At 38.3% G+C, this 23,622-nt stretch overlaps 3 protein-coding genes across 5 annotated transcripts; 1 reads left to right on the top strand and 2 right to left on the bottom strand.

Moving 5' to 3' along the window:
• Nucleotides 1–2,273: 2,273 nt before the first annotated feature.
• abhd8b (abhydrolase domain containing 8b) lies at nt 2,274–4,664 on the top strand. The gene is made up of 4 exons (XM_027170046.2): nt 2,274–2,987; nt 3,070–3,240; nt 3,347–3,563; nt 3,642–4,664. The coding sequence occupies exons 1-4, from the start codon at nt 2,275–2,277 to the stop codon at nt 3,897–3,899; spliced, it is 1,359 nt and encodes a 452-aa protein (XP_027025847.1). The 5' UTR covers nt 2,274; the 3' UTR covers nt 3,900–4,664.
• A 123-nt stretch (nt 4,665–4,787) lies between these two features.
• On the bottom strand, nt 4,788–7,100 carry rps15 (ribosomal protein S15). Its single transcript, XM_027169618.2, has 4 exons — nt 7,026–7,100; nt 6,460–6,545; nt 5,317–5,551; nt 4,788–4,934 (listed from the first exon to the last, which is right to left on the bottom strand). Exons 1-4 carry the CDS (start codon nt 7,026–7,028, stop codon nt 4,821–4,823), a joined length of 438 nt encoding a protein of 145 aa, XP_027025419.1. The 5' UTR covers nt 7,029–7,100; the 3' UTR covers nt 4,788–4,820.
• Nucleotides 7,101–11,120: 4,020 nt separating this feature from the next.
• Nucleotides 11,121–23,286, bottom strand: dazap1 (DAZ associated protein 1). Of its 3 annotated transcripts, none has more exons than XM_047809877.1 (13): nt 23,029–23,286; nt 22,239–22,307; nt 21,171–21,337; nt 20,971–21,036; nt 20,690–20,797; nt 20,427–20,475; nt 17,754–17,836; nt 15,593–15,746; nt 15,309–15,338; nt 15,068–15,214; nt 14,418–14,585; nt 13,110–13,199; nt 11,121–12,164 (listed from the first exon to the last, which is right to left on the bottom strand). In XM_047809877.1, exons 1-13 carry the CDS (start codon nt 23,036–23,038, stop codon nt 11,992–11,994), a joined length of 1,314 nt encoding a protein of 437 aa, XP_047665833.1. In that variant the 5' UTR covers nt 23,039–23,286; the 3' UTR covers nt 11,121–11,991. The 3 variants fall into 3 exon arrangements, with proteins under 3 accessions (XP_047665833.1, XP_047665832.1, XP_027025621.1); XM_047809876.1 differs by having other exon boundaries at nt 22,239–22,279; nt 23,029–23,281; XM_027169820.2 differs by lacking the exon at nt 13,110–13,199 and having other exon boundaries at nt 22,239–22,279; nt 23,029–23,272.
• Between the last annotated feature and the right edge of the window lie 336 nt (nt 23,287–23,622).

Genomic DNA, 23,622 nt, shown 5'->3' with positions numbered 1-23,622 from the left:
TGGAGAATAGTAAAAGCAAGAAGCACCATAACTACTTGTTGTGGCAGCAGATGGCCTGCAGGTGTAATCCCTTTTTAATCTGAAGATTTACACTCAATAGACCAAAAAGAAATACACAGAATTTGTCTAAAGGCAAAAAACAGATCGCCATAGACATGATTCATGTTTCACAGAGGGAAGAAAAGCAGCTGTAGTTTTGTTGCAATTTGCCACAGAACAACAGATCCAGGTTGGATTACACTGTTGGATTATTAACCTGCAGCAGATTATCAGCAATGTTTTTCCACAACACTTTAACCGGATGAAGAACAGTTCTTACAACTTGTTTATGCTTCGCTTTAGATATTTATTAGGTAAGTTAAAGTATGTCAGTTGAAGTATGATTTCTGATTGTTTTATTTAATTAATGTTATATATATATATATATATATATATATATATATATATATATATATATATATATATATATATATATATATATATATAATCCTGATCCTAAATTTTAAAATCTTTAAAATCTAAAATCTTTAATACCCAAGGACATTTACTGTTTTTATACTCACATTAAATGTTTATTTAATAATGCAAATATATATCTATATTGTATACTGCTTGTATATTGCTGGTTTTGTTTATGTAGTCTTGTAATGAAAACATTTCTATTATTACACAGAGCTAATGACTAGAGGTTCAGTTGCTATACTTTCACAGTTCTATTATATATCAACCAACATAAATCATCTATTCTACACTAGAAAAGCCTCACGATATAAAGCAACTGGGGTAACTCAGATATATTTATAACATTTCATCATGAATGAAGTTATGCACTAAACCTAAATCTTTACTTGGTATGAAACTAAGCCAGAGAGATATTTTAGTGAATCCTGACTAATTACCATGAGGGAAAATAGATTATAAATCATAGAAAGCATTTAAGTCATTCAAAACATTTGTACTAATAACCAAGTGATCAGTTTATCTTATTTTAGTGTGTATTCTGATTCCTCTGGAAAAGGGACATCCCCTGGAACATAAATTATTGTTTCAGTGTCATGTTTAAGTAATACAGAACTAAGATTCTCCTGTGGAAATTCATGTGTTAATTAGATGATAAAATATTATGAGCAGCAGCACCAGTTTATGACCACGGGTGATAGTAACAAAATTAACTTGACTTATGCTGAAGTAAATTTTTGTGTAACCCTATAAAAGGCAGTTGATGTCCCTCTGTTTATCTATGTTTGTTATTGCAGGTGTGCTTCCCATTGCCAGGGATAGGCATGCACACTTGAGTTAATATCATTTACCAGGGTTGCCAGATTTCAGGTTAACTACAGTTTAAAATCCACACAAAAGTCTAAACTAAAAAAAAATTAGACAACCAAAAATAAAAATTCTGTTCCCTTTCTGTAAAACAAGATCTTTTGGGTTTAGGGTTTTTTTGTTTGTTTGTTTGTTTTTAAACTACACCACAGCTCCTCCTCCTCCAAGCATGGAACAGAGTGGTTAATGCCCTATTGGGCCTCCAATAGCACTTCTTTTTTTATTATTAGCGTTCAAGTGCAAGTACTGCCCCATGACTGCACAATATCTAGACAGGGGAGCAGATTAATAGATTTTATTTATTTGATTAAACACTTGGTCACTCACTCACTAACTCATCATCTACCGCTTATCCGAACTACCTTGGGTCACGGGGAGCATGTGCCTATCTCAGGCGTCATCGGGCATCAAGGCAGAATACACCCTGGACGGAGTGCCAACCCATTGCAGGGCGCACGCACACTCTCACACACTCACACACTCACACACGACAATTTTCCAGAGATGCCAATCAACCTACCATGCATGTCTTTCGACCGGGGGAGGAAACCGGAGTACCCGGAGGAAACCCCTGAGGCACAGGGAGAACATGCAAACTCTACACACACAAGGCGGAGGCAGGAATCGAACCCCGACCCTGGAGGTGTGAGGCGAACGTGCTTATCACTAAGCCACCGTGCCCCCCCACTTGGTCACTAAAATAAGTACTTAGTATTTCAACAAAAAGGAAAATATACGGAGTTAGGATGGTTAACTTTTGTTGACCTGCTAAAGTAAACACATGGGCCCCAGTGGACCAACCACAAATGATGAAAAGCGATAATGAAAATCTAAACTCTAAACACTGTGCCTAGATTCCACTCTAAAAAGAGTAAAACAGAAAGAGTTATTAGATAAGAAATGGATAACCGATATCTGACAGTGTGTGTTTTGTTTCAGGTGATCATTATGCTGACCGGTATCGTAGATGCAATTCTTTGTTGTTTTTCTGGGAAGTCTTCAAACATTGTGGTCCCTATTAAGACATCTGAGCCTACAGACCATTTTGAGTTTGTGGAGGTAAAGCCTGGCAGAGTGATACGTATCTGTCATATTATCCCTCAGCGAGCTGTGATAGAGGAACCAGACACAGGAGAGGTGGGTACGCTGAACTGTAAGAGGAAAATCACTATGTATCACAACGGACAGTTATTCATTGATAACATGAATGAAGCAACTCACCCAGAACTGGTGTGCTGCCAAAATGGAGAGAGTGCTATTGAGGTGGATGTTGTGGGCAGTAACAACACAGCCTCAGGACAGGCTGTAGAGTCCAGCATGGTAGTAACACAAGAGCAGCCACAATGCAAATGGTGCAAACCCAAACGTACTGTGATAATTGACTGTGAACGCAAGATCACCCAGTGCAAAGAGACACACTCGGATGTGGCCTTGTTCTTCATTCATGGAGTAGGAGGCTCTATGGATATTTGGGAGAGCCAACTGGACTATTTCTCTCAGCTCGGTTATGAGGTGATTGCACCAGATCTAGCTGGCCATGGAGCCAGCTCTGCACCTCAAATCACAGCTGCCTATACATTTTACGCCCTTGCTGATGATGTAAGAATCATATTCATGAGATATGCAAGACGACGGAATATTCTCATTGGGCATTCATATGGGTAAGTGCTTGAGTCTTATTTTTAACATTGGCATTGAAAGTTTTTCTACTGATTTGACTTTTCCTTTTCCTTTTCCATTTAGTGTGTCTTTCTGCACCTTTCTGGCCCATGAGTATCCCGATCAAGTACACAAAGTGGTGATGATTAACGGTGGTGGACCTACAGCCCTAGAACCCAGCCTCTGTTCAGTTTTTAATCTGCCATCGTGTGTACTAAACTGGTTGTCACCCTGTCTATCATGGAGCTTCCTCATGTGAGCTTTTTTTCATAATCCATTTCCTCTGCAGATTTTGTTTGTTGTAGCAGCCACTAGCACATTATGTATACGGATTCTCAGGACTAACGGTGTGTTTCCCTAGGGCTGGTTTCGCTCATCATGGCCAGAAGGAAAAGAAACTGCTGAAAGAGAAAAATGCCTTCAATGTATCGTCTTTTGTGCTGCGGTCAATGATGAACGGGCAGTACTGGCCAGAGGGTGACGAGGTGTACCATGCTGAACTCACCGTGCCAATCCTCCTGGTACATGGCATGTATGACAGGTTTGTGCCAATTCAAGAGGATCAGCACATGGCAGAGGTAAACATTTGCCGGTTAATCTGTAATCTTATGTGGTATTATGAACATTCCTTAACAGTATACACAATGTCTTGACAGATACTGCTGCTGGGCTTTCTGAAAATCATCGAAGAAGGAAGTCACATGGTGATGATGGAATGTCCTGATGCTGTCAATACTTTGTTGCATGAATTTTTTCTTTGGCAGCCAGCAACTGCCTCCAAACCCAAACAAGAAACAGCATTTCCACCAAATACTAGGAAAATCAGCACCTCCAGAGAAACAGCACGGCTGACAAATGTAATACTAAAGCAAGAATCAAAGCCAGTAACTCACCAAAAGACTGTGTGCACATAAGTAGACAATGGAAAGTGTCTATTTAGACAGATCTATTAGATTTGTCAGAGTAGGAAAGTCACAGCTTGTAAATAGCAAAAGGAAAGGATGTCATATTTTCTACTATATACATAGTTCAGAAAACTACAGGCATTACAGAACTGAATGAATAAACTGCAGGTGCAGACGGGGCTCAATGTTGGACAAGCATCCGATTCAAGGTGTATTCCTAGTGCATCACCATGACCTGACCAGGATAAACCACTTACTGATAGTCAGTTCTCTCAATGTCTTTTTATGTATTGTGAACAAAAACCTGTTTCACTTGGAATGAACATATGACAATGTTCAAGATGGCACTGCAGATGGCTGCTTCAGCGCAACTCTCCAGTACTTTTTTGTTTACTTTGTGTGTTTGGTCACATCTGCATCATCTTGTATAGTCTTTATTATCTTGCATAGTATAGTGTTATGTCTGTACTTTTGAGAGTCACAAACAGCTGGAACCAAATTCCTTGTGTGTGTCAAACACACTTGGCCAATAAACCTGATTCTGAGGTTAGAAAACCCTGGGCAAAAATTATTCAAATATTAAATGTCTTCCAGTCTTAAATAACCACCTAAGGTTATGAAATGTTTCCAATTTCCATACCCCCCCCCCTTAAAGAGCTATAAATTGTGTCATTTTCTATTGTGTAATTTTGTCTGAATTTTTCAAATAAAAAGAACTAAGAACACATTTTGTATATCCAAACAGTTTGGGCAAAGGTTTGTTTTTAGTAAAGACAGCATAATGAGGTAAATAATAAAATTTGCAGCTGGAAATTATTTCCATTTTAAGTTATTAATCCATCAAGCTATTTTTGGGGAGATAAGACAAAAAAAAAAAAAAAAGACAGTATTCATATGTTGGATGTCACTTTTATTTACATCAATTATGGTTTACTTCAGAGGAATGAAGCGGGAGGAGTGGGTGGCTCCAATACCAGGGCGGCCATGCTTAACAGGCTTGTATGTAATGGAGAATTCTCCAAGGTAGTGACCAATCATCTCGGGCTGCAAGAAGAAAAATCAAGACAATAAGATCAGGTGTTTATACTAGCTCTCTTCCTCTGGGATCAACATAGTGTCTCTTTACCAAAACAACCTCCATAACCTGCCCGAAAGGCTAAGAACAAACTTAACATTTAACTACAAGTAGGGCACAAATAATAGTGATAAAAATGCTGAAGTTTTGATGAAAAATAAACCAATCATGTCCATATAATGAGGCACATTTCAGCAGTGGATTACAAATCCACTCACCCCATGACTGAACATGGCACAGTGATGTTAAATGCAGGTTATTAAGAAAAGTTATTAAGATCCCCATGACTTCTTATCTAGACTCAACTCACATTATACTTCTCAGAATACACAATCCTTCCCACTGCCTCACCTTGATTTCAACCTGGTTGAAGGTCTTGCCATTGTACACACCGACCATGGAGCCCACCATCTCAGGCAGAATGACCATGTCACGCAGATGGGTCTTCACCACCTCAGGCTTTTCCATAGGAGGTGCCTCCTTCTTGGCCTTGCGCAAGCGTTTAAGGAGAGACTGCTGCTTCCTCCTCAGGCCGCGGTTCAACCTCCTCCTCTGGCGAGCACCATACAGCTGCATGAGCTGCTCACTGAAATAACATACATTCAACAATTACTGGCAAATTCAAACAGGCAAAGAGACAGGCAGTTTTTTAAAAAAAGAAGTGGCATGCACAGTTGCCTGTGGGAAACTGAACCATTAATGACTTAATACGTATTTTGAAACTCATTCTAATTTAAAAAAAATAAATACAAACATTGCCAAAGAAATGAAAACTGAACCTTAGTGAAAACCTGCCAGTTTGGTAGCTATACATAGATCATACACATTAAAGATACGATAAAATCAATTACTGAGTTGAGGCTAATCCACTTTATTTTTAATGACCATTGACAAACTACAGGCAATATATTTATAAGGACTGAAGAGCAACACCTAGTATTCCCTAAAAAATAAAAACCACATCTGAGGGACCACATAAACCTTTTAATGTAAATGTCCAGCTGATTTCCAAACACGACACAGGGAGAAAAAAAAAGTTTAAGTTAAGCTTAAGTGATCTTAAATCAGTGTTTAGTGCAGATAGACTGTGTTTGGTTAACTTCAATCACTAGTATATAACAATAAATCCTACTGGGATTACAACCAAAGACAGAAGGTCTGATAAAAAAATTGTTCAGCTGTCAGTTTAATTATATTCTAAAGGGGGATGTTTCTGCTTTGTACCGAGGCTTAATAGTGTCCAAATGCTTATATCTTTTTAGAACATACAACTAAACACAATATACTACGTACTTGTTTGAGTACATAACATTAACTGATAGCTTAGTGTGGAAACAGATGCAAATCGACTTGGGCCACCTGCATCTTAAGACAGTATCATTCAGTTTATATTCATCAAGACTGTAAAGCTGTAAATCTAAAACTGCGCACACAGATGCAAAGGAGAAACCCTGTATCGCATTGTAAACATGCTAGAACTCCTAGATTACTCACTAGGACATGTCCAGGAGCTGGTCCAGGTCCACTCCTCTGTAGGTGAACTTCCTGAAAGTACGCTTCTTCTTCTGCTCTGCGTCCGCCTGCAATCACACACAAAATCCACACGTGTATTTACTAATCAATTCTAATTTATTAAACAAGACTAATTTACAGAAGCCGCTACACACTGTTAGCTTTATGGTGCTAGCTAAAAAAACAAACAGGCCCGACAAGCAAACTAACGTCAATTTCGACAAACTTCTCGTTTCAAACATAACGTTAACTGATAGCGTAGCGTGGAAACAGATGCGACTTAACGGTAGAATAGTTTATTTATTGATATAAATATCACTAAAGGAACGACGAGCTCAGTATAAGGGCTCCTGACTAGCGGCTGTAAAGCGCTAGCAAAAGATATCCACATTTAACAACAACAAATGTTCGGCGCTAAAAAAAATAACGTCAACAAACAGCGCAGCGAGGTTAATGTAATCTAAAAACACAACATGCGCCGCAAATTAGCCCGGATTTTCTGTGGATTCTATTAGATTCGAGTTAAACAGAAATAATACAACACCTACCATCTTGAGAGAGAGACCGGAAAAGGAAGTACTTAGCGTTGGCTCGCACTAAAAAAAAAAAAAAAATTCTTTTTGAATAGGATCTGAGGTTGGATTTTAAGTCTCCATCTAGCGGTGCGGAGATAAAACTACATGCAAATGGCATGTAGTATACAGGCCGAAATGGAGAAGCACCAAGTTTTTCATGTCTATGTTTGACACAAATTTTTGAAAATTTTATGTTTTAATTTTAACCAAGTGAGCTATACAAGAGTGCATAGTCTTTCATTTGAAAGACTGGTTCTGGCTTATCTGAAGGACATTACTGGACCCTTACTGGACCCTCTGCAGTTTGCCTACAGAGCAAACAGGTCTGTGAATGATGTGGTCAATATGGGACTGCATTATGTTCTGCAGCATCTGGACAGACCAGGGACTTATGTGAGGATCCTGTTTGTGGACTTCAGCTCTGCTTTCAACACCATCATCACTCCTTCAGCCCAAATTAACCCAGCTCTCTGTGCCCTCCTCTGTCTGTCAGTGGATCACCAGCTTTCTTACAGACAGGCAGCGACTAGTGCGACTGGGAAAACTCAAATCTAGCCCCCGCACCATCAGCACTGGCGCCCCCCAGGGCTGTGTTCTCTCCCCACTGCTCTTCTCCCTGTACACGAATGACTGCACCTCTAATGACCCCTCTGTCAAGCTCCTGAAGTTTGCAGAAGGCACCACACTGATCGGCCTCATCCAGGACGGTGAAGAGTTTGCTTACAGACTGGAGGTTGAACAGCTGGCTGTCTGGTGCAGCCTTAAGAACCTGGAGCTGAACACGCTCAAGACAGTGGAGATGATAGTGGACTTCAGGAGAAACCCCCCTGCTCTTCCCCCACTTACCATCATGGACAGCATTGTCACAGCAGTGGAGTCATTCAGATTCCTGGGAACCACAATCTCCCAGGACCTGAAGTGGGACATTCACATAGACTCCATTGTGAAAAAGGCTCAGCAGAGATTGTACTTCCTTTGTCAGCTGAAGTTCAACCTTTACAGGATCTGCTAAAACAGTTCTACATTGTATCCATCCTCTGCACCTCAGTGTCTGTTTGGTTCAGCTCAGCCACTAAATTCGACCTCAAAAGACTACAGAGGGTAGTCCGAACTGCTAAGTGAATCATTGGCACAACTCTCCCCACTCTTCAAGACCTGTACTTCTCCAGAGTGAGCAAAAGGGCAAAGTCAATCACTCTGGACCCCTCACATCCAGCACACTCCCTCTTTGAAGTGTTGCCATCTGGTCGAACCCCAGAGCCCTGAGCATCAGAACGACTAAACATAGGAACAGTTTCTTCCCTCAAGCAATCCATCTGATGAACAATTAACACCATGGAACACACAACACCTAATTGCACATTTCACAATTGCACATTTCATACTTGCACATCTGTACATACATACATATTGTCTAACCGTTTACTTCAATTGCACATTTCTCACACTTGCAAATTTGTACATACAAATTGCCTATATTTGTATATGTATATTTCAGCTGCACATTTCACACCTGGAAATGTGTACATACAATTTCATCTATACTGTATATGTCATTCTGTTACACTGTGGAGCTTCTGTCACTAAAACAAATTCCTCGCATGTGAAAACATGCCTGGCAATAAAGCTGATTCTGATTCTGATTCTTCTAGTTTTTGATTAACAGCAGTATATAAAGAAAGATAATATCAGCTAATTGAGCTTTGAGTAAGTTACTACTGTAGGTTGGTTCTTCAGCTAGCTCATGTTATCATAGGTTTCGAGCTAAATAGTTAACATATGCTCTTTATCCCAAGGTGTTACTTCTTCGTGGTGCTGTATTTATGAAAGACATTAGTCTTTTTTATTTAATAAACAAACAACAAAGATAATATCTATAACAATAATAAAAGTCAAAAGTCATCCGAAACCATTACAGGTCTTGTATCCGTAAAGTTCAAATTTGTGATTTTATAGCTAAATATTTTACTAGGAACACTTGTACCCCCTAGGAACTCTCGATTTTATGCATTGCGCTGATACCATTCTGATTCTCAATCTCAGTGTGAAACACAATAAGCAAAAATTAGATGACTTAACAACTTGGAGTAAAACACTGAAGCAGGAGTTTGAAGCACAACACTGAGTAAAACACTGAAGCACACACACACACACACTATCTCACAGAAGTCAGTATACAGCTTGTATAACTGTAAATTTACAGTCCCCTCAAAATAACTCAAGACACAGCCATTAATGTCTAAACCGTTGCCCACAAAAGTGAGTAGACCCCTAAGTGAAAATGTCCAAATTGGACCCAATTAGTGATTTTATTCCCCGGTGTCATGTGACTCAGTGTTACAAGTTCTCAGGTGTGAAGGGGAAGCAGGTGTGTAAACTTTGGTGTTATCACTCTCACTCTCTCATACTGGTCACTGGAAGTTCAACATGGCACCTCATGGCAAAGAACTCTCTGAGGATCTGAAAAAATAGTTGTTGCTCTACACAAAGATGGCGTAGGCTACAAGAAAATTGCTAAGACCCTGAAACTGAGCTGCAGTATGGTGGCCAAGACCATACAGTGACTTAACAGGACAGGTTCCACTCAGAACAGGTCTTGCCATGGAAGTTGAGTGCACGTGGTCAGTATCATATCAAGAGGTTGTGTTTGGGAAATCTGTATGAATGCTGCCAGCGTTGAAGGGGTAGGGAGTTAGCCTGTCAGTGCTCAGACCATACGTCACACATTGCATCAAATTGGTCTGCATAGCTGTCGTATCAGAAGGAAGCCTCTTTTAAAGATAATGAACAAGAAAGCCCGCAGTTTGCTGAAAACAAGCAGACAAAGGACATGAATTACTGGAACTTAATTAATGTCCAGTGGTCTGAAGAGACCATGATAAACATGTGTGTGTGGTGGCATCCAGTTGAGGGGTGCAAAGATAAGTGTTTATTGCCTACAGTCAAGCGTGGTAGTGGGAGTGTCATGGTCTGGGGCTGCATGAGTGCTGCCGACACTGGGGAGCTACAGCTCATTGAGGGAACCATGAATGCTGACATGTACAGTGACATACTGAAGCAGAGCATTATAGCTTCCCTTAGGAGACTGGCCACAGGGCAGTATTCCAGCATGATAACAACCTCAAACACACCTCCAAGATGACCACTACCTTGCTAAAGAAGCTGAGGGTTGCTAAAGGTTATGGACTGGCTAAGCATGTCTCCAGACTTAAACCCTATTGAGCATCTGTGGGGCATCCTCAAACGGAGGGTGAAGGAGTGCAAGGTCTCTAACATCCACCTGCTCCGTGATGAGTTTAAGAGGACTCCAGTGGCAACCTGTGAAGCTCTGGTGAACTCCAAGCACAAGAGGGTTAAGGCAGTGCTGGAAAATAATGGTAGCCCCACAAAATATTGACACTTTTGGCCCAATATGGACATTTTCACTTGGGGTGTACTCACGTTTGTCGCCAGTGGTTCAGACATTAATGGCTGTGTTGATTTATTTTGAGGGGACAGCAAATTTACAGTTGTACAAGCTGTACACTCACTACTTTACATTGTAGCACAATGTCATTTATTCATTGTTGTCACATGAAAATAAAATATTTACAAAAATGTGAGGGGTGTACTCACTTCTGAGATTTTTATATATCTTTTCTTTGCAAATTTATGTTTAAATGCCTATTCTAATTTTTCTAAAATGCACTATTTGAGATACATGCAACTGAGCTCTGTACATCTACCACACAGGTTCTGGCTCCAGATTGACTGATTCACTCGTGGCTATTAAAGTCTAAAATTTAACAGAAGATAATTGTATGTTAGATATTGCAACAATATTAATATATAAAAAGATGAAATCTTGACTTGACACATTTAACACTATGCACAAATAGAGAGACTATTTTTGCATTTCTTTCACTGAAAGTACTTTACGTGAATACTATACCAAACAAATTCCATGAATAAAGTCCTGAAGAAATAATATTCTGATGTATAGCATCCTCCTAAAGTATTGAAACAGCAAGGCCAATTCTGTGGTTTTGGAACATTTGGAATTGAAATCAAAAGATGACTGAGACAATAGATCAGAACTTCAGCTTTAATTTTCTAATAATTTACATCTAGAACAACTTAAAACCTGGCACCTTTGCTGACAGACCACCGAATATTTAACCTATATAACATTTAATATTGGCATATCACTTGCTCCCAATAACTGCATCGAGCCAGCGACCAAACTGTTGCCTTCTTTTGTGATGCTTTTCTGGCCTTGAAACAGAATCGGCCTTCTTGTTTCAGTAATTCCAAAGGAATCTGTATTTATATTTACTGCTTTATATCTTCATAAAAGTACATTCTGAAACACGTATCTTTAAATCTTTTATTTCAAATAATTTTCTCTCTTTGTTTTGCATAAGTGCAAAGTGCACTAAAACAGCCACCTGAGGGAATCCACTATATAATTAAATAAAAACAAGAAAAGCGCACATTTAATAGTACAAAATTCTTTTAAAAAATTGCACAGTTCAGGTTTATAATACATATTAGTAAGTTCTATTTCAAATAATTTTTAAATAAAATGGTCGAAGGCTCAGATAGTAAACAAAAATCCACAAAATTGAAAATAAAATATTTTTGCCCTAATAGAATTAAAGCTGAGGAAATGGGAGACCCTGTCACTCCGCTGACTGGCATGGTACTGTGCTGATGTTTCACCAATCAAAAAAATCTATTGCTAAATAGCGCTGCCCTACTAAAAAATACACAACAAACGTGGCCTCCTCATAAAGGAGTATAGTCCCTGTTCATAACTTACACACACACAAGCACACATACACCCAAACACCCTCCAGTTACATTTGTAATGTTCAAGTTCACAATCCAGTGGCTTTTGTGATCAGAACATCGATTCCCTGACGGTTTGTATTGCATTGAGGAAGTCAGAAGGGAATGGTCAGCGCCGGTAAGGATGGAAGCCCTGGACGTTGTGGTTTTGCCCACGACCAAAAGTACTCGCTGTGGGCTGCGGTGCTGATGTAGGCTGTGCAGAAGGGGCACCATATGAGGCAGTCTGCTGGCTAGGGTCGGCAAAGCTATGTCCAAAACCACTCAGATCCTGCCCATAACCTGTTCCAACAAACACAATACAATAATGAATCAATAACATGATGGAAGTAAATCAAAACAAGGACGTTCCTGAAAATTAAACAGAATGGCCTTCAGAAGAAATGCCCTTTTTTTTAAACAGCTTTTTGAAAAAATAGAATAATAAATAAATAAATAAATAGATCCAGACTGTATTATAACAAGACACTAAACTACTACTAAAACAGAAGGGGAAAGACAAAGTAATGAAAATATATACAGAGCAAAGCTATTCTGGGACAAGAGTTAAAAGGAAATGCTTGCAGATCTTTTCACAACATTTCCTATTACATTTTATGATGATTCATTCATAAAAACAGATTAGACAGACAGGAACAGTTTTGTGGCTACAAATTAGGAAAATAGATAATCAACTATGAATTGCTAGCATTTTCTTTTCAACTTCCAACACATTCAGTTGTCTAAAATAAATTTGTCAAGTCAGCTACAAAAGTTGCATGAAAAAAGGGTAGCGCACAATGCAAAAACATACAAATTTACAAGTTCATAATTAGATCATCCTTTTGCCAGCAAAGCAACGCAAAGACAAAGAAAGAAATAAGCTGAAGGACACTGTATTTGTATAGTAAACAACAGCTACTGTCAAAACATCAGCCATGTAATAAAGAGTTTGACATGGTATGATCTGTAGCCAATTGAGTACAATTTATAAATACACAAGGTGCAGTGTTTTTGTAGAAATGACATGTAGCTGTATTTATTATACCATATGGAGAAAAGAACTGTATGTATACTGTATGTACAATATGCATACAACATAGACATACAGTATGTGCACAAACTTGCGTATGTAAAATGCATGTAGAAAAAGGAAAAAAAAAAACTATCACTAAAATCTCATGAGTCTGAATACTGATTAGCTGCTATTTTATTGGGTGGTTGTAAAATGCAGTAGCTCCCACCTACCTGAACTATATCCCTGCTCATCCTGACCATAACTGTGAGAAGGACGCGTTGGTCCGTAGGCAGAGGGGTCCTGAGGATAGTTACCCAAGCCTAGCAGGGAGATGAGGAGACCAGGTTGACTAAACCCAGAGAGAGCCTACCTTTGATACTAGCTCTGGGGGAGAGCTGCTTAAACAAATTGAACTGCTATTCTACAAAAAGATTATTGACGCTGCTCTGACACTTGAAGATCTAAAAGTATTAAATTGAGGTGAGTGAATTGGTCCTTTGCTGCCTTTACATGGTTAACTCTTAAAGGCAGGTACTTGTAATGGTAATGATGGATGGAAGCAAAGCATAAGCATGACACACTGAGCCAGGTGAGGGCAACACTGCTGCACTGACCGACTCTGGTTCAGCCAGCTAATGAGATACAGGTCAGTGCCAGTGCACAACATTTAACATCTGGGATTTCACAGGTACTCTGATCAAATCACTGATTTGATTGTGTGATATGTAGCGCATCTACATATCCTACAATGTGAAGTCTCTGCTATGTTCTTGTCAACCTCTGAGAAACAGGAATAATTCTGTAAAGCATTGAGTTGTGTACGTTTTTAAAAACAATTAAATTGTGTACAGATGAGTGTATGTGACTGTTAACATTACAGCTTTTCTGACCTCTAGATATATAAATAATTACAAAAGTCTAATAAACTGCAATGTCAAGTTATCCATCAAGCGGTGTGCAGTTTATGTTACAAATCTGTGAGAAAGGAGTGACCTATTCAGTTTCTATAATGCTTCTTTAAAATATCACCTGTGCTCACTGATACATAGCTTTTGATATAAGCTTTGATAATCATTCTGTTGTTACTCTGTGCATATCAGTAAGAAAATTATGAAATCATTCAAACACTTCAAGTCAATTAACGTGCCATTAATTGACCCCTGCTTCCGCCTACAGTAAAGGAGGCATCTCACATTACCCAAAAAGCAACAGTGCAACACAGGATGATCTAATTCATACATACATACAACTGATTATCCTTCCACATCAGCATACAGTAATTCACACAGACTAACACAACAAACTAAAATAAATATATATAATATAAATAGTTGTGGTGGCATCTACAGGATCATCAGGTATGCAGGCTTGTTTGAGCGTGATGCCATCATGCCAGTTCAGCCAAGTGGTATAAAGAGCAAGCTCTTGCTTGTGTGAAGATCATTGTAATGGGCTAGAACTACAGTGGTTAAAAAAATGGATCCAATCAGCAGTAACAAGAGAGCAGCTGATCAGGCTGAGGTGAGCCCTTTACTCACCGTACTGGCTATAAGAGAAGTCAGGCTGTGCTGGTGGGGCTTTGCTCATATCCTGAGTAGGGGTGGTAGCAGGGGCAAAGCCCAGAGGCCCAGCTCCAGGTGTAGTAGGAGGAGGAGGCATTCCTTGGGGTACAAACTGGTCACCTTGTGGGGTGCCAAAACTATACCCTGTCAGTTTGGGAGGGGGAGAACACATTTTTAAAAAGGGTTGCAAAGAACCAAAAGAAAGTACATGATGAAGTAAATGAAGAAAAACAAGACATTATATGAAAGTGTGAAATAGTAAGGAATAACAAGGTAGGAATAACAAAAGTTTATTTGCAATAATTTTAATGGAACAATTTTTAGAGATTAAAGATGATAGTGCATCAGCTAGCACTGCTACCTCCCCAAAAACATGCCTGTATCCAAATGGTGCCTAGTTGTAAATGCGTTTCTCTGTGCATGGTTTCCTACAATAAACTGCAATATTTCTGCCTCTTGCCTATTTCATACTCACTGTTCCCAGGATAGGCTCCAGATCCACCATGACCATGCTAAAGCACTTACTGTAGATTAATGAATTGTGGACCAGAACCAGCAGAGACATGAAGTGGTCTCAACGCATACCTACCCCAGAACCAAAAAGATGGAGATGTTTTATGACTTACCAAATTGAGGAGGTGTGCTGTAGCCCTGCTGTGGATATCCCTGAGGTGCCCCAAATCCCCCTGGTGGAGGTGCCGTAACTAGGAACGCATTAAAGGGTGAGGTGGGTTGGGCAGCACCTCGGCCTGCTGGCAAAGGTGGACCATAACCTGCCGAGGCATAAAGAACAGGCAAAGATTACTAATCATCTTTCTAATTTTTAACTGGACATGTGTCTAAAATAAGGCCAATAATATAACCTACCTAACGGTTGCCCTGTGGACACCCAAACACCTGAGAAAAAGACAAAACGTATTTGTACATGATTTACAATAGCTGACTATTAATAACTGGCACAGAGTTGCAAAAAAAATTTCTGCTTTGTACAGAAAATAGTTCCAACACACAATGGTTTTTGAACAGATGGCACAGACAGTGTCAACAAAAAGAAGGAAAACTGTGGCTCAGATAGCTGTTGGCACCTCTGGTGTCTTTTTTCATGCTAGAATGTCACTTTCCCAGACGGAGACTTAGTCGGCCTCACTCACCCTGAGGACCATAGCTCTGCTGCCAGCTCTGAGCAGGCTGTGCAGCCCAGCCATTGGCTGCACTTAAGATGGCTCTGGGTCCCCATTGATTGGCTCCCAGCTGCCCAGGGCCAGGAGCTTTGTTATCTCGAGGCTCAGCCTTTTTCACTTCAACCTGGACAAAGGACAAGACCAGAAGGGTATGAAAAACTTGAAATCAATAACTAATGTGCCTTCTTTACCCATCAATTACTAATCCTGTAATTCAGCTGATATAGATTTACTTAGTTGTATTACAATAGTTCATTAGTTAGAAAAATGAATCCTAGGCTTCTTATACTACATAATGCTGAAGCAATGTTTCTAAGGTACTTTTGAATGCAGCTCACTTAAAGAGCTGATTTAAAAATTTCATTTGAACAAACAGGAATAATTTAATAAACATGGCAAAAAACTGTCCCTGTAAAGTGTACCTTAGAAACATCCTCCTTGCATTTCTGCTGTAACTTATCCCTTTAGATAAAAACTATCATAGAAAGTGAAGACTTACCTTGCTAATGCATTTAAGAACCTCAATTTACAGTAGATCAATTTCAAGTAGAATTATGAGAACAAAAACTTTAGATCTAACTGTAAAAAAAAAAATCATGCAAAGAATAATGGTGTCATAGATCTAATAAGAAATTAATCTTCATACTGTGTCAAACATGGGGAAAATGTTTTTAATTTTAATTATTTTGATTTGACATCTAAGTAAATTGAAACTATATGTCTATTTAAATGTTTAGTGCATCGGATCTGCATTATCAGATATGCAAGTTTATGTATTTTCAGTACCCAACAATAGGTGTACCAGCCTGAATGTAAAATGGGCAAGACTGAAATAGACCAGCTACTAAATGGGTTGAGTTATTGGGGTCACCTTGAATCAAGAGCAAGGCAGGCTTTTTTTTTTTTTTTTTAACTTGCTTCCTGCAGTATAAAAATGTGACCTCTTTTTTGCCTTCCTTCTTCCCTCTTTGTCGACCTAATTAGGGGCTGGTTTGAGTGAATAGTCTAAGACCTGCCGCACAACTACCTAGGCCCTCTCCCTCGGGCTTCAGAGCTCAGCATGATGGGAAGAAGCACTTGAAACATGAAGCATCCAACTACAGAGCTGGGACTTCCAGAACAGTTTGGTATGTTCCAGTTTCTAATTTTATAACATATGGCCCCCAACTCCCCAAAATCCCATTGCAATAATGTCACATGAAGAACAATGGTCTATGTACTGGAGAACCTGTTTCCTCCAGGAAAACAGGACAGAGTCAAAGGGAGAGTAGATACATGAGAAAAAAGTACAATGTAGGACAGCATCAGTGAGACCCCATAGAAAGAACAACAGTCTTCATGAAAGTGGTTCGTCACTTTGAATCAGCACACAGTGCAGGACAGAAAAATGCCCTTGGCAATTTTAGAATATTGAGTAATATATATCCACCACTAAGCAGACTGAATGAACAAATCATGCATTAAAGCTGAGCCAGTACTCTTCCATTCCATTCCATCTGTCTATCTGACTATCTGACTATCTATCTATCTATCTATCTATCTATCTATCTATCTATCTATCTATCTATCTATCTATCCATCAATACACTACAATAAGTAAACCCTTCCCTTTTTTTTAGAAATAAAATTGACACAGTATGGAGATTACTACAGAGGTCACTTAATTGAGGATTTGCTTTGTGAGGTTTTTTTTGCAATAATGTCAAGAACTCAAACTGTAAGTGACCTGGCAAAAATTAAATAAATAATAAAAGATGAAAAATGATATTGACCAGTCCTTTAGGTGAAAATGGATTACATTTTAACACTATATCAGTAAAAAAATTAATAAAATAAAATAACCTTCTAATGTACAAAACCTGGATAATGCTACACAGGCTATACAGTTCACAAACAAAAATACACCCAAAGGAGCAGTCTAAGTAAACCAAACCTTGGGTGACTGCAGAGCTTGTACACAGTATGGCTGTCAAAAGCACTTATTATTTTTTTTGTTTGTTTGTTTCATCTGTAATATCAAATCAAGATTAATTTCTGAGTCTGTTATATCAGGCTTAACCTGAAAACAACACTGCTGGTCATCCAAGCTTCAGTTTCTTACTTAGGGTAAAATAAAACTACAACTACACACTTTTTTGCCCATGATGTCGTGAAAATGCATGTTGACAGCCTGGTCCACTGATTGTTCGGCCTCGAAAGTAATAAATCCAAAACCTAGCCAACGACCAAAAGTGAATCAAAGTAGCAGGGTGTTGGGACAGAACAAGGTGAAAAACAGGGGAAGGGGAGTTTACCAAGGTGACACTGGGGGGGTTTGGATTATGTTGCAGTCAGCGATACATGTAAACGTTCGCCAAACAAGAACTGCAATGTAGCCTTGCAATTAATATTGTTATATTTTTTTTTGCATGAAAAAGATTAAACCAATCAATTTCAATTATTAACCACTAATGACTATTGTCATTTGATAATTTATTTTAAGCCAAGTACATGGCTTTGTATTACAAAGTAAGTCTGTTTTATATATTAAGTATTATTTATGTTTTAAACAAACATTTTTCTATGTTTTGTGAAAGCTGTCCACTATTTATACATTTATATTTCCTATAGTTTCATCCAAACCCTTTGAATGTCCCCTTGTTATATTCTTATAACATGTATAACAAATGCTGACAGCAGCCACAATCATTAACACTTGATAATGATGAATATAAAATAGGATCTCAAAGCCTTCCCAAAATGACAGTATTTTGGTTAAGCTAAGAGAACAGCAATTTATAACACGGCCATTTCATTACCAAAAAAAAAAAAGCACCACAGAGATAAAAAAGGTAGGGTTCTTCTATAAGTCTGTGCATAGCTAGGATTGCTTGAGGTGTAACCAAAGTTTCAGCTTCCCTTTTTGTTTTCTGAACTAGTTTTTGAATTTAAAAAAAGTTATGTAGTAGAAAGCGGCCACACACTTTTTGCTCATGAGGGAAAAAAGTTCACGTTAGAAGGACATTAATCTAGCTGAGGCTACTGCATGAAATGACAACCAAGTCCTCATTTTCAGGGTCATTCCTAACGATAAAGCAGGGGATAAACCATATAAAACAGTGGGTGAGCAGTTCTTTTGCAGTTCTAGTGCTACTGTGTGAACTAGTTTAATGTGATCAAATAACTGTGCAGCAGAACTGGGTTGTGAGAATCCCTCCACTTTGGGATCTAACCCGGTTCCAATTAAGCAGCCTCTGAGACCCAGTTGGGGAATTTGAGATTTCTGATACTATACAGAGAGCCTCATTTGTTTTAAATGAGCACTAAATATACATCTGACCTGTCACTAAGCTACTTAAGATCAAACTTCATTTACATATTAAAATGGAAAGCAATTTCCGTACGCGGCCACCTGAAAGTCGGTTGAAGGCCAGTGGAAGTTTTCCGACATCCATCACACAATCGGATGAGTGAGGGAAGAAATTTCAAAAGAAAACTACAGGTAAAAAACACTGAGTTTTTCATTGCAAACCTGCAGCTGGTTAACTGCCTTGGTGCATACAAAACATATGGCTTAAAAGATCCTAATATGTTTTAGATCTTTATATATTTTACGTGTTTTAATATCTTTTAACATAATTGTGTAATGATACTTTCATAAAAACGGTTATGATCTTGCAAGGAGATTTTTTTTGTAAGAACTCTGGCTACACCTGCCAATCTGACTGCAAAACATTATACACAACTTTCCTGACTTTTATCAGTGTGGTGCCACTGTGAACACAATCTCCTAAAGAAAAAAAACACATCTTAAGAAACACAGTTAATTACAATCAAACAATTCACAAGAAAAATGTATATAGAAGAAAGATATGACTTATTTTACTATATATAAATATATATATGTATATATTCTGTACAAAGCAACATTATTAAGAATATCATACAAATATAATAAAAAAATTATTGTATACATCTAATAAAAACAATGCTCATGATAAAATCCAATGACAAACTATTCATGTATACTCAAAGAGACTTGAGACTAGGTAATTTTTTTTCTTTTGCAATAAGCAAAAGAAGAGGAAACAACTCTTAATACACCCAAACAAATGAGTGGAAGCAATAAATAAATGAAATATGTGAATCCACTGAAACTGCAGCAAATTATATTACACATAATATGCATTGCTTGCATGGCATATTCCAGGAAAGACCTGAATGCTTAACTATTATTTTTTTATTTAACGTTCATAATATTTAGCACCATTTGTTTTAACTTGACATCAAAATGCATTTTGTGCTAAAAGATTCCTGTAGAATCTGCTTCCTTTCACTTCCACAGCATGTGTTACACTGTGGAAAATTAAACACTTTCCACACCCGTCCATGTGTCTGTTTCATTCATATCACCTGCGTTCTGGTGCCATGATGAAAGCAGCTGGACTATTTTAAATAATCTGCCTTCACTTCCATCAAGGAAGAGTGGATTCTGTGTTTTAGGAGCACAGTGGATTCAAGTAAAAGCAGCTGGAGATTAAGTCTAATGACTGCTTTACAAAGGGAAAGTAATGGTTCAAATGTATCAAAAGCTGATTCAGTGATGTTTCCACAATGCACGTCTGCCCTATATATGTCGTGGATTCAATAGAATATGGAAAACAGGTCAAAGTCCACATGGGAGACATGGGTGACATAAATGAGATCAGAAAGAGCTCCGCTGAAGGACATCAAGCAAGATTTTTTTTCCTCCCTCTTTGGGTCAGAATAGTTTGTCATGAGTATGAAGTAGATGTATTGGGAACAGAACTAGATCAGCTTTTACCTCGGGGTCTCTGTTTCTCTGCATCATAGATCATTACCACCTCTGTGACCTTCAAGGAGAAAATGTATGAAAAGTGAGTCAGTGGCAGAATAAAGTGACCGCTTAAAGGCTGACCTAAATTCAACACCACAACCACAAAAGACAATCTGTATAGTTAAAATCTTGAAAACATACTAGTGTCTATTTTGATTATTATCCTTAGACTGTTTTGCTGTACGATATGAAAAAACAAAAACATCCAAGTATTTCAATCTACATCTTACCACTCCAAATCTGTTAAAATAGTCCCTGAGTTCAGGTTCACCACAGTTGTGTGGAATTCCACCAACAAATATCTTCTTGGATTTATTGCTGTCACCTTTTCCTCCTTTCTACAAGATATAAAATAACCAGTTTAAAATGTAGAGCAAGATGAGTACTGTCAATCCAAGGCCATTCAGAGCATTTGATTTTTTTTCAGAATATCATTAAATTTCTGTCAATATCAACATCTTAACTACTAGAGCTTTAATTATAATTTCATAATTTGCGTCACTGAACTTACCCAGCCATCTTTTGCTCTTGTTTTTTCTGGCTGCATTCCTCTTGGAGTGCATGGCTTAGGGTCAATCTGCAGGAGAAGATAATTAAACTTCAGCTGTCCTTCAATTTCCACACACTTCAACATTAATTATTATTTGTCATCATAGACAATGTATTTAATAATAATAACAATCATAAAAAAATAAGCTGAACTGTTCTTACATTTCTACCATCAAGGTTATGAGGCTTGGTGTCCAGTACAGTCCGAACACAGTTTGGATCTTTGAACTTCACAAATCCAAACCCCCTAGACTGATTTGTGCTTTTGTCCTTCATGATGACGCAGTCCACAACCTCTCCATATTGGGAGAAGTAATTTCTTAAAGTCTCTAAAAAGAGGAAGTGAATAGGCTGTAATATCAACCTGTACACTATTTAATACAGCAACTTCAACAAATAAATTACATTCTCTATTTAAGAAAAGCTTGTTTGTAATGGGTGCAACACAAACAAGAAAACCTTGTACTGAAATCTGTGCCATGACTGCACACTATTCCACACATCATCCATGGGCTGGGCTAACATACATATATACATACATATACATACATATATATATATTAATGTATATATATTTACAGGTCTTAAACCTTTGTCCCTTTAGAAAACCTTTACTCTGTAGTCATTTAATTAATGTGTTCTTACATACTGCACTTAGGACACAAATCTAACATCCTGCACTAAAGTGACAGATTATTTTATGTGTGGACTATTACGACACAAAAACACATTGATTTTAAACCTGAGTCACTTTTTTTTTTTATGAGGTCCTAGATCAGATATGTAGACATGCGACATGAATGAGGACACCCAGATGGAAATTTGATGCAGCTTTTTCCTAAATCGCACTTGCCATTGTTGGACACCAAGAGCAGAGAAGATAGGAAAATGTGATAAAATTTGATATTTGATATTTATTTCATACAAAACTGGAAGAAAGTACAGACTGTACATAGTGTTTGAAACAACTGATCAAGAAATCAATCTGTGCATCCAGGGCATTTTTTTGGACAAGCAAATCCTCATTAAAAGACATACATGAGTCACTTGTAGTCACAAATGTGAACTGTCAAGATCTTATAGTAAATAATCTGAACTGTGCTAAAGAAGCTAGTGTGGACGGTATAATACTGTTCTCACAATATAAAAAATAATTCAAAACACAAAGTTTTTCACAAAGTCTGATATTAAACAGGGTCTCATAATTGCTAGAAAGCTCCACGGTCTTACCTTGAGTCGTACTCCAGTCTAATCCACCCACAAACAGCTTCCTATAAAACGAGTGGATGTGACAGTGAGCTAAGGATATGTAAGAACAACAAATAAAGTGCAAGGGAAATAGTCAGAAAAACGTAATTTCCGTTCGGCTAGCAAGTTATCACTTCGGGTGACTTTTCTGGGTTTATCACAGCACTGCAGCTTGTTACTCAGCTGCTCCTTCGAAGAAACCTCTCGCCGTTCACACGCCGTTGACAAACCCACCGGACTCACGTTCAGCTCACGTTTATTATGATTCCTGTCAGACTAACGAATTTCCTTTATGTAACATCGTGCACAGATTTAGTAAAAAATACTTACTTAAGCGACCTAATGTTTACTCCTCTGACAACACTAAGTCAATATTTATCTAATTTAACCTACCTGCTAATTAACCAGCTAACACCGGCTAACGTCATTAGCTTGCAACTAAAGAGTTCGAAAGACGTCGAGTTATGAATGATTCGTTTTTCATCGAGACATTCAACTCGGTTCGAATTTAAACAAACTGCTACCTTTAATAAGTTAGAGACTCTAAACTCCTTTATTTAGACACCGCGTCAATCTCCTTACCGACAGGTAAACTGGCTAACAACAACTAGCTTATAAGTGACAGTTGACGGTAAGTGTAAGCTAGCTTGAACGTTATCAGAGCTGAAGCTACTCTCTCACTGCGCAGGTCGCTTGCTAGCGAAGAGATGACAGAGTGATATTTTTAACGTTATTTAAACAAAGAAACTTTGTAACGCGAGCTATGACTTACCCAATTTCATCTCCAGGTAGGTTGTTCATCTCTGTAGCGAGAGTTGTGGACTGAAGTGCGGACATTAGTCTGCTGCTCAGTCTCCTACAACTGCCTCCTCTGCTCCTACCCCGGGAAGGTCACTCCGCTTTCGGTTCAAACCCAACCTGCGCAACGCTGACGGAAAGCCACGGGGCCGCCGAGCAGGGGCAGAGCTGAATACGCAAAGGCTGATGGGAAATGTAGTCAATAGAACGGACCCACACTGCTCATGGCCTTCATTACAGTTACACCACAGCGTCTGTAACATTAAATACAGTTTTATATTAATGATGTATTCCTTGTAACACGGTTTGTTTCTATAGTAACAGCCCATACACAGACTTGTATAAAAATAAAACTAATAATATATTGATTTTTAAAAGATTTTATTGTTTAATACAGAAGATTTTGATAAGGGGAAGATTTCTATTAGGAGACCTTTGATATTTATGTTAAAGTCACAGAAAATAGAAAAGAGAAAGAGAAAAAAAGTGGCTGTTGAGAAAATTACTTTTATTATAGCTGCATAAGTAATAATAAGAGCTAGCTTTCCTCACGTGTGTTCCACAACAT

This window comes from Tachysurus fulvidraco, chromosome 2, assembly GCF_022655615.1.
Source record: "Tachysurus fulvidraco isolate hzauxx_2018 chromosome 2, HZAU_PFXX_2.0, whole genome shotgun sequence".
Lineage (NCBI taxonomy): Eukaryota > Metazoa > Chordata > Actinopteri > Siluriformes > Bagridae > Tachysurus > Tachysurus fulvidraco.
This window is presented reverse-complemented; position numbering and strand designations above follow the sequence as displayed.

What these genes read in the sequence shown, in the direction of transcription:
- abhd8b (XM_027170046.2), top strand. Translation starts at nt 2,275, where the DNA reads ATGCTGACCGGTATCGTAGATGCAATTCTTTGTTGTTTTTCTGGGAAG. An exon ending in CTCATTGGGCATTCATATGG is followed by an intron (nt 2,988 to 3,069) that starts GTAAGTGCTTGA and finishes TTTTCCATTTAG; the next exon opens with TGTGTCTTTCTGCACCTTTC. An exon ending in AGGATCAGCACATGGCAGAG is followed by an intron (nt 3,564 to 3,641) that starts GTAAACATTTGC and finishes ATGTCTTGACAG; the next exon opens with ATACTGCTGCTGGGCTTTCT.
- rps15 (XM_027169618.2), bottom strand. An exon ending in CAGCTCCTGGACATGTCCTA is followed by an intron (nt 5,552 to 6,459) that starts GTGAGTAATCTA and finishes ATGTTATTTCAG; the next exon opens with TGAGCAGCTCATGCAGCTGT. An exon ending in TCAACCAGGTTGAAATCAAG is followed by an intron (nt 4,935 to 5,316) that starts GTGAGGCAGTGG and finishes TTCTTCTTGCAG; the next exon opens with CCCGAGATGATTGGTCACTA.
- dazap1 (XM_047809876.1), bottom strand. Translation starts at nt 23,093, where the DNA reads ATGTCCGCACTTCAGTCCACAACTCTCGCTACAGAGATGAACAACCTA. An exon ending in AGAGAAACAGAGACCCCGAG is followed by an intron (nt 17,837 to 20,426) that starts GTAAAAGCTGAT and finishes GTCGTTGGCTAG; the next exon opens with GTTTTGGATTTATTACTTTC. An exon ending in CAGCACACCTCCTCAATTTG is followed by an intron (nt 14,586 to 15,067) that starts GTAAGTCATAAA and finishes CCAAACTGACAG; the next exon opens with GGTATAGTTTTGGCACCCCA.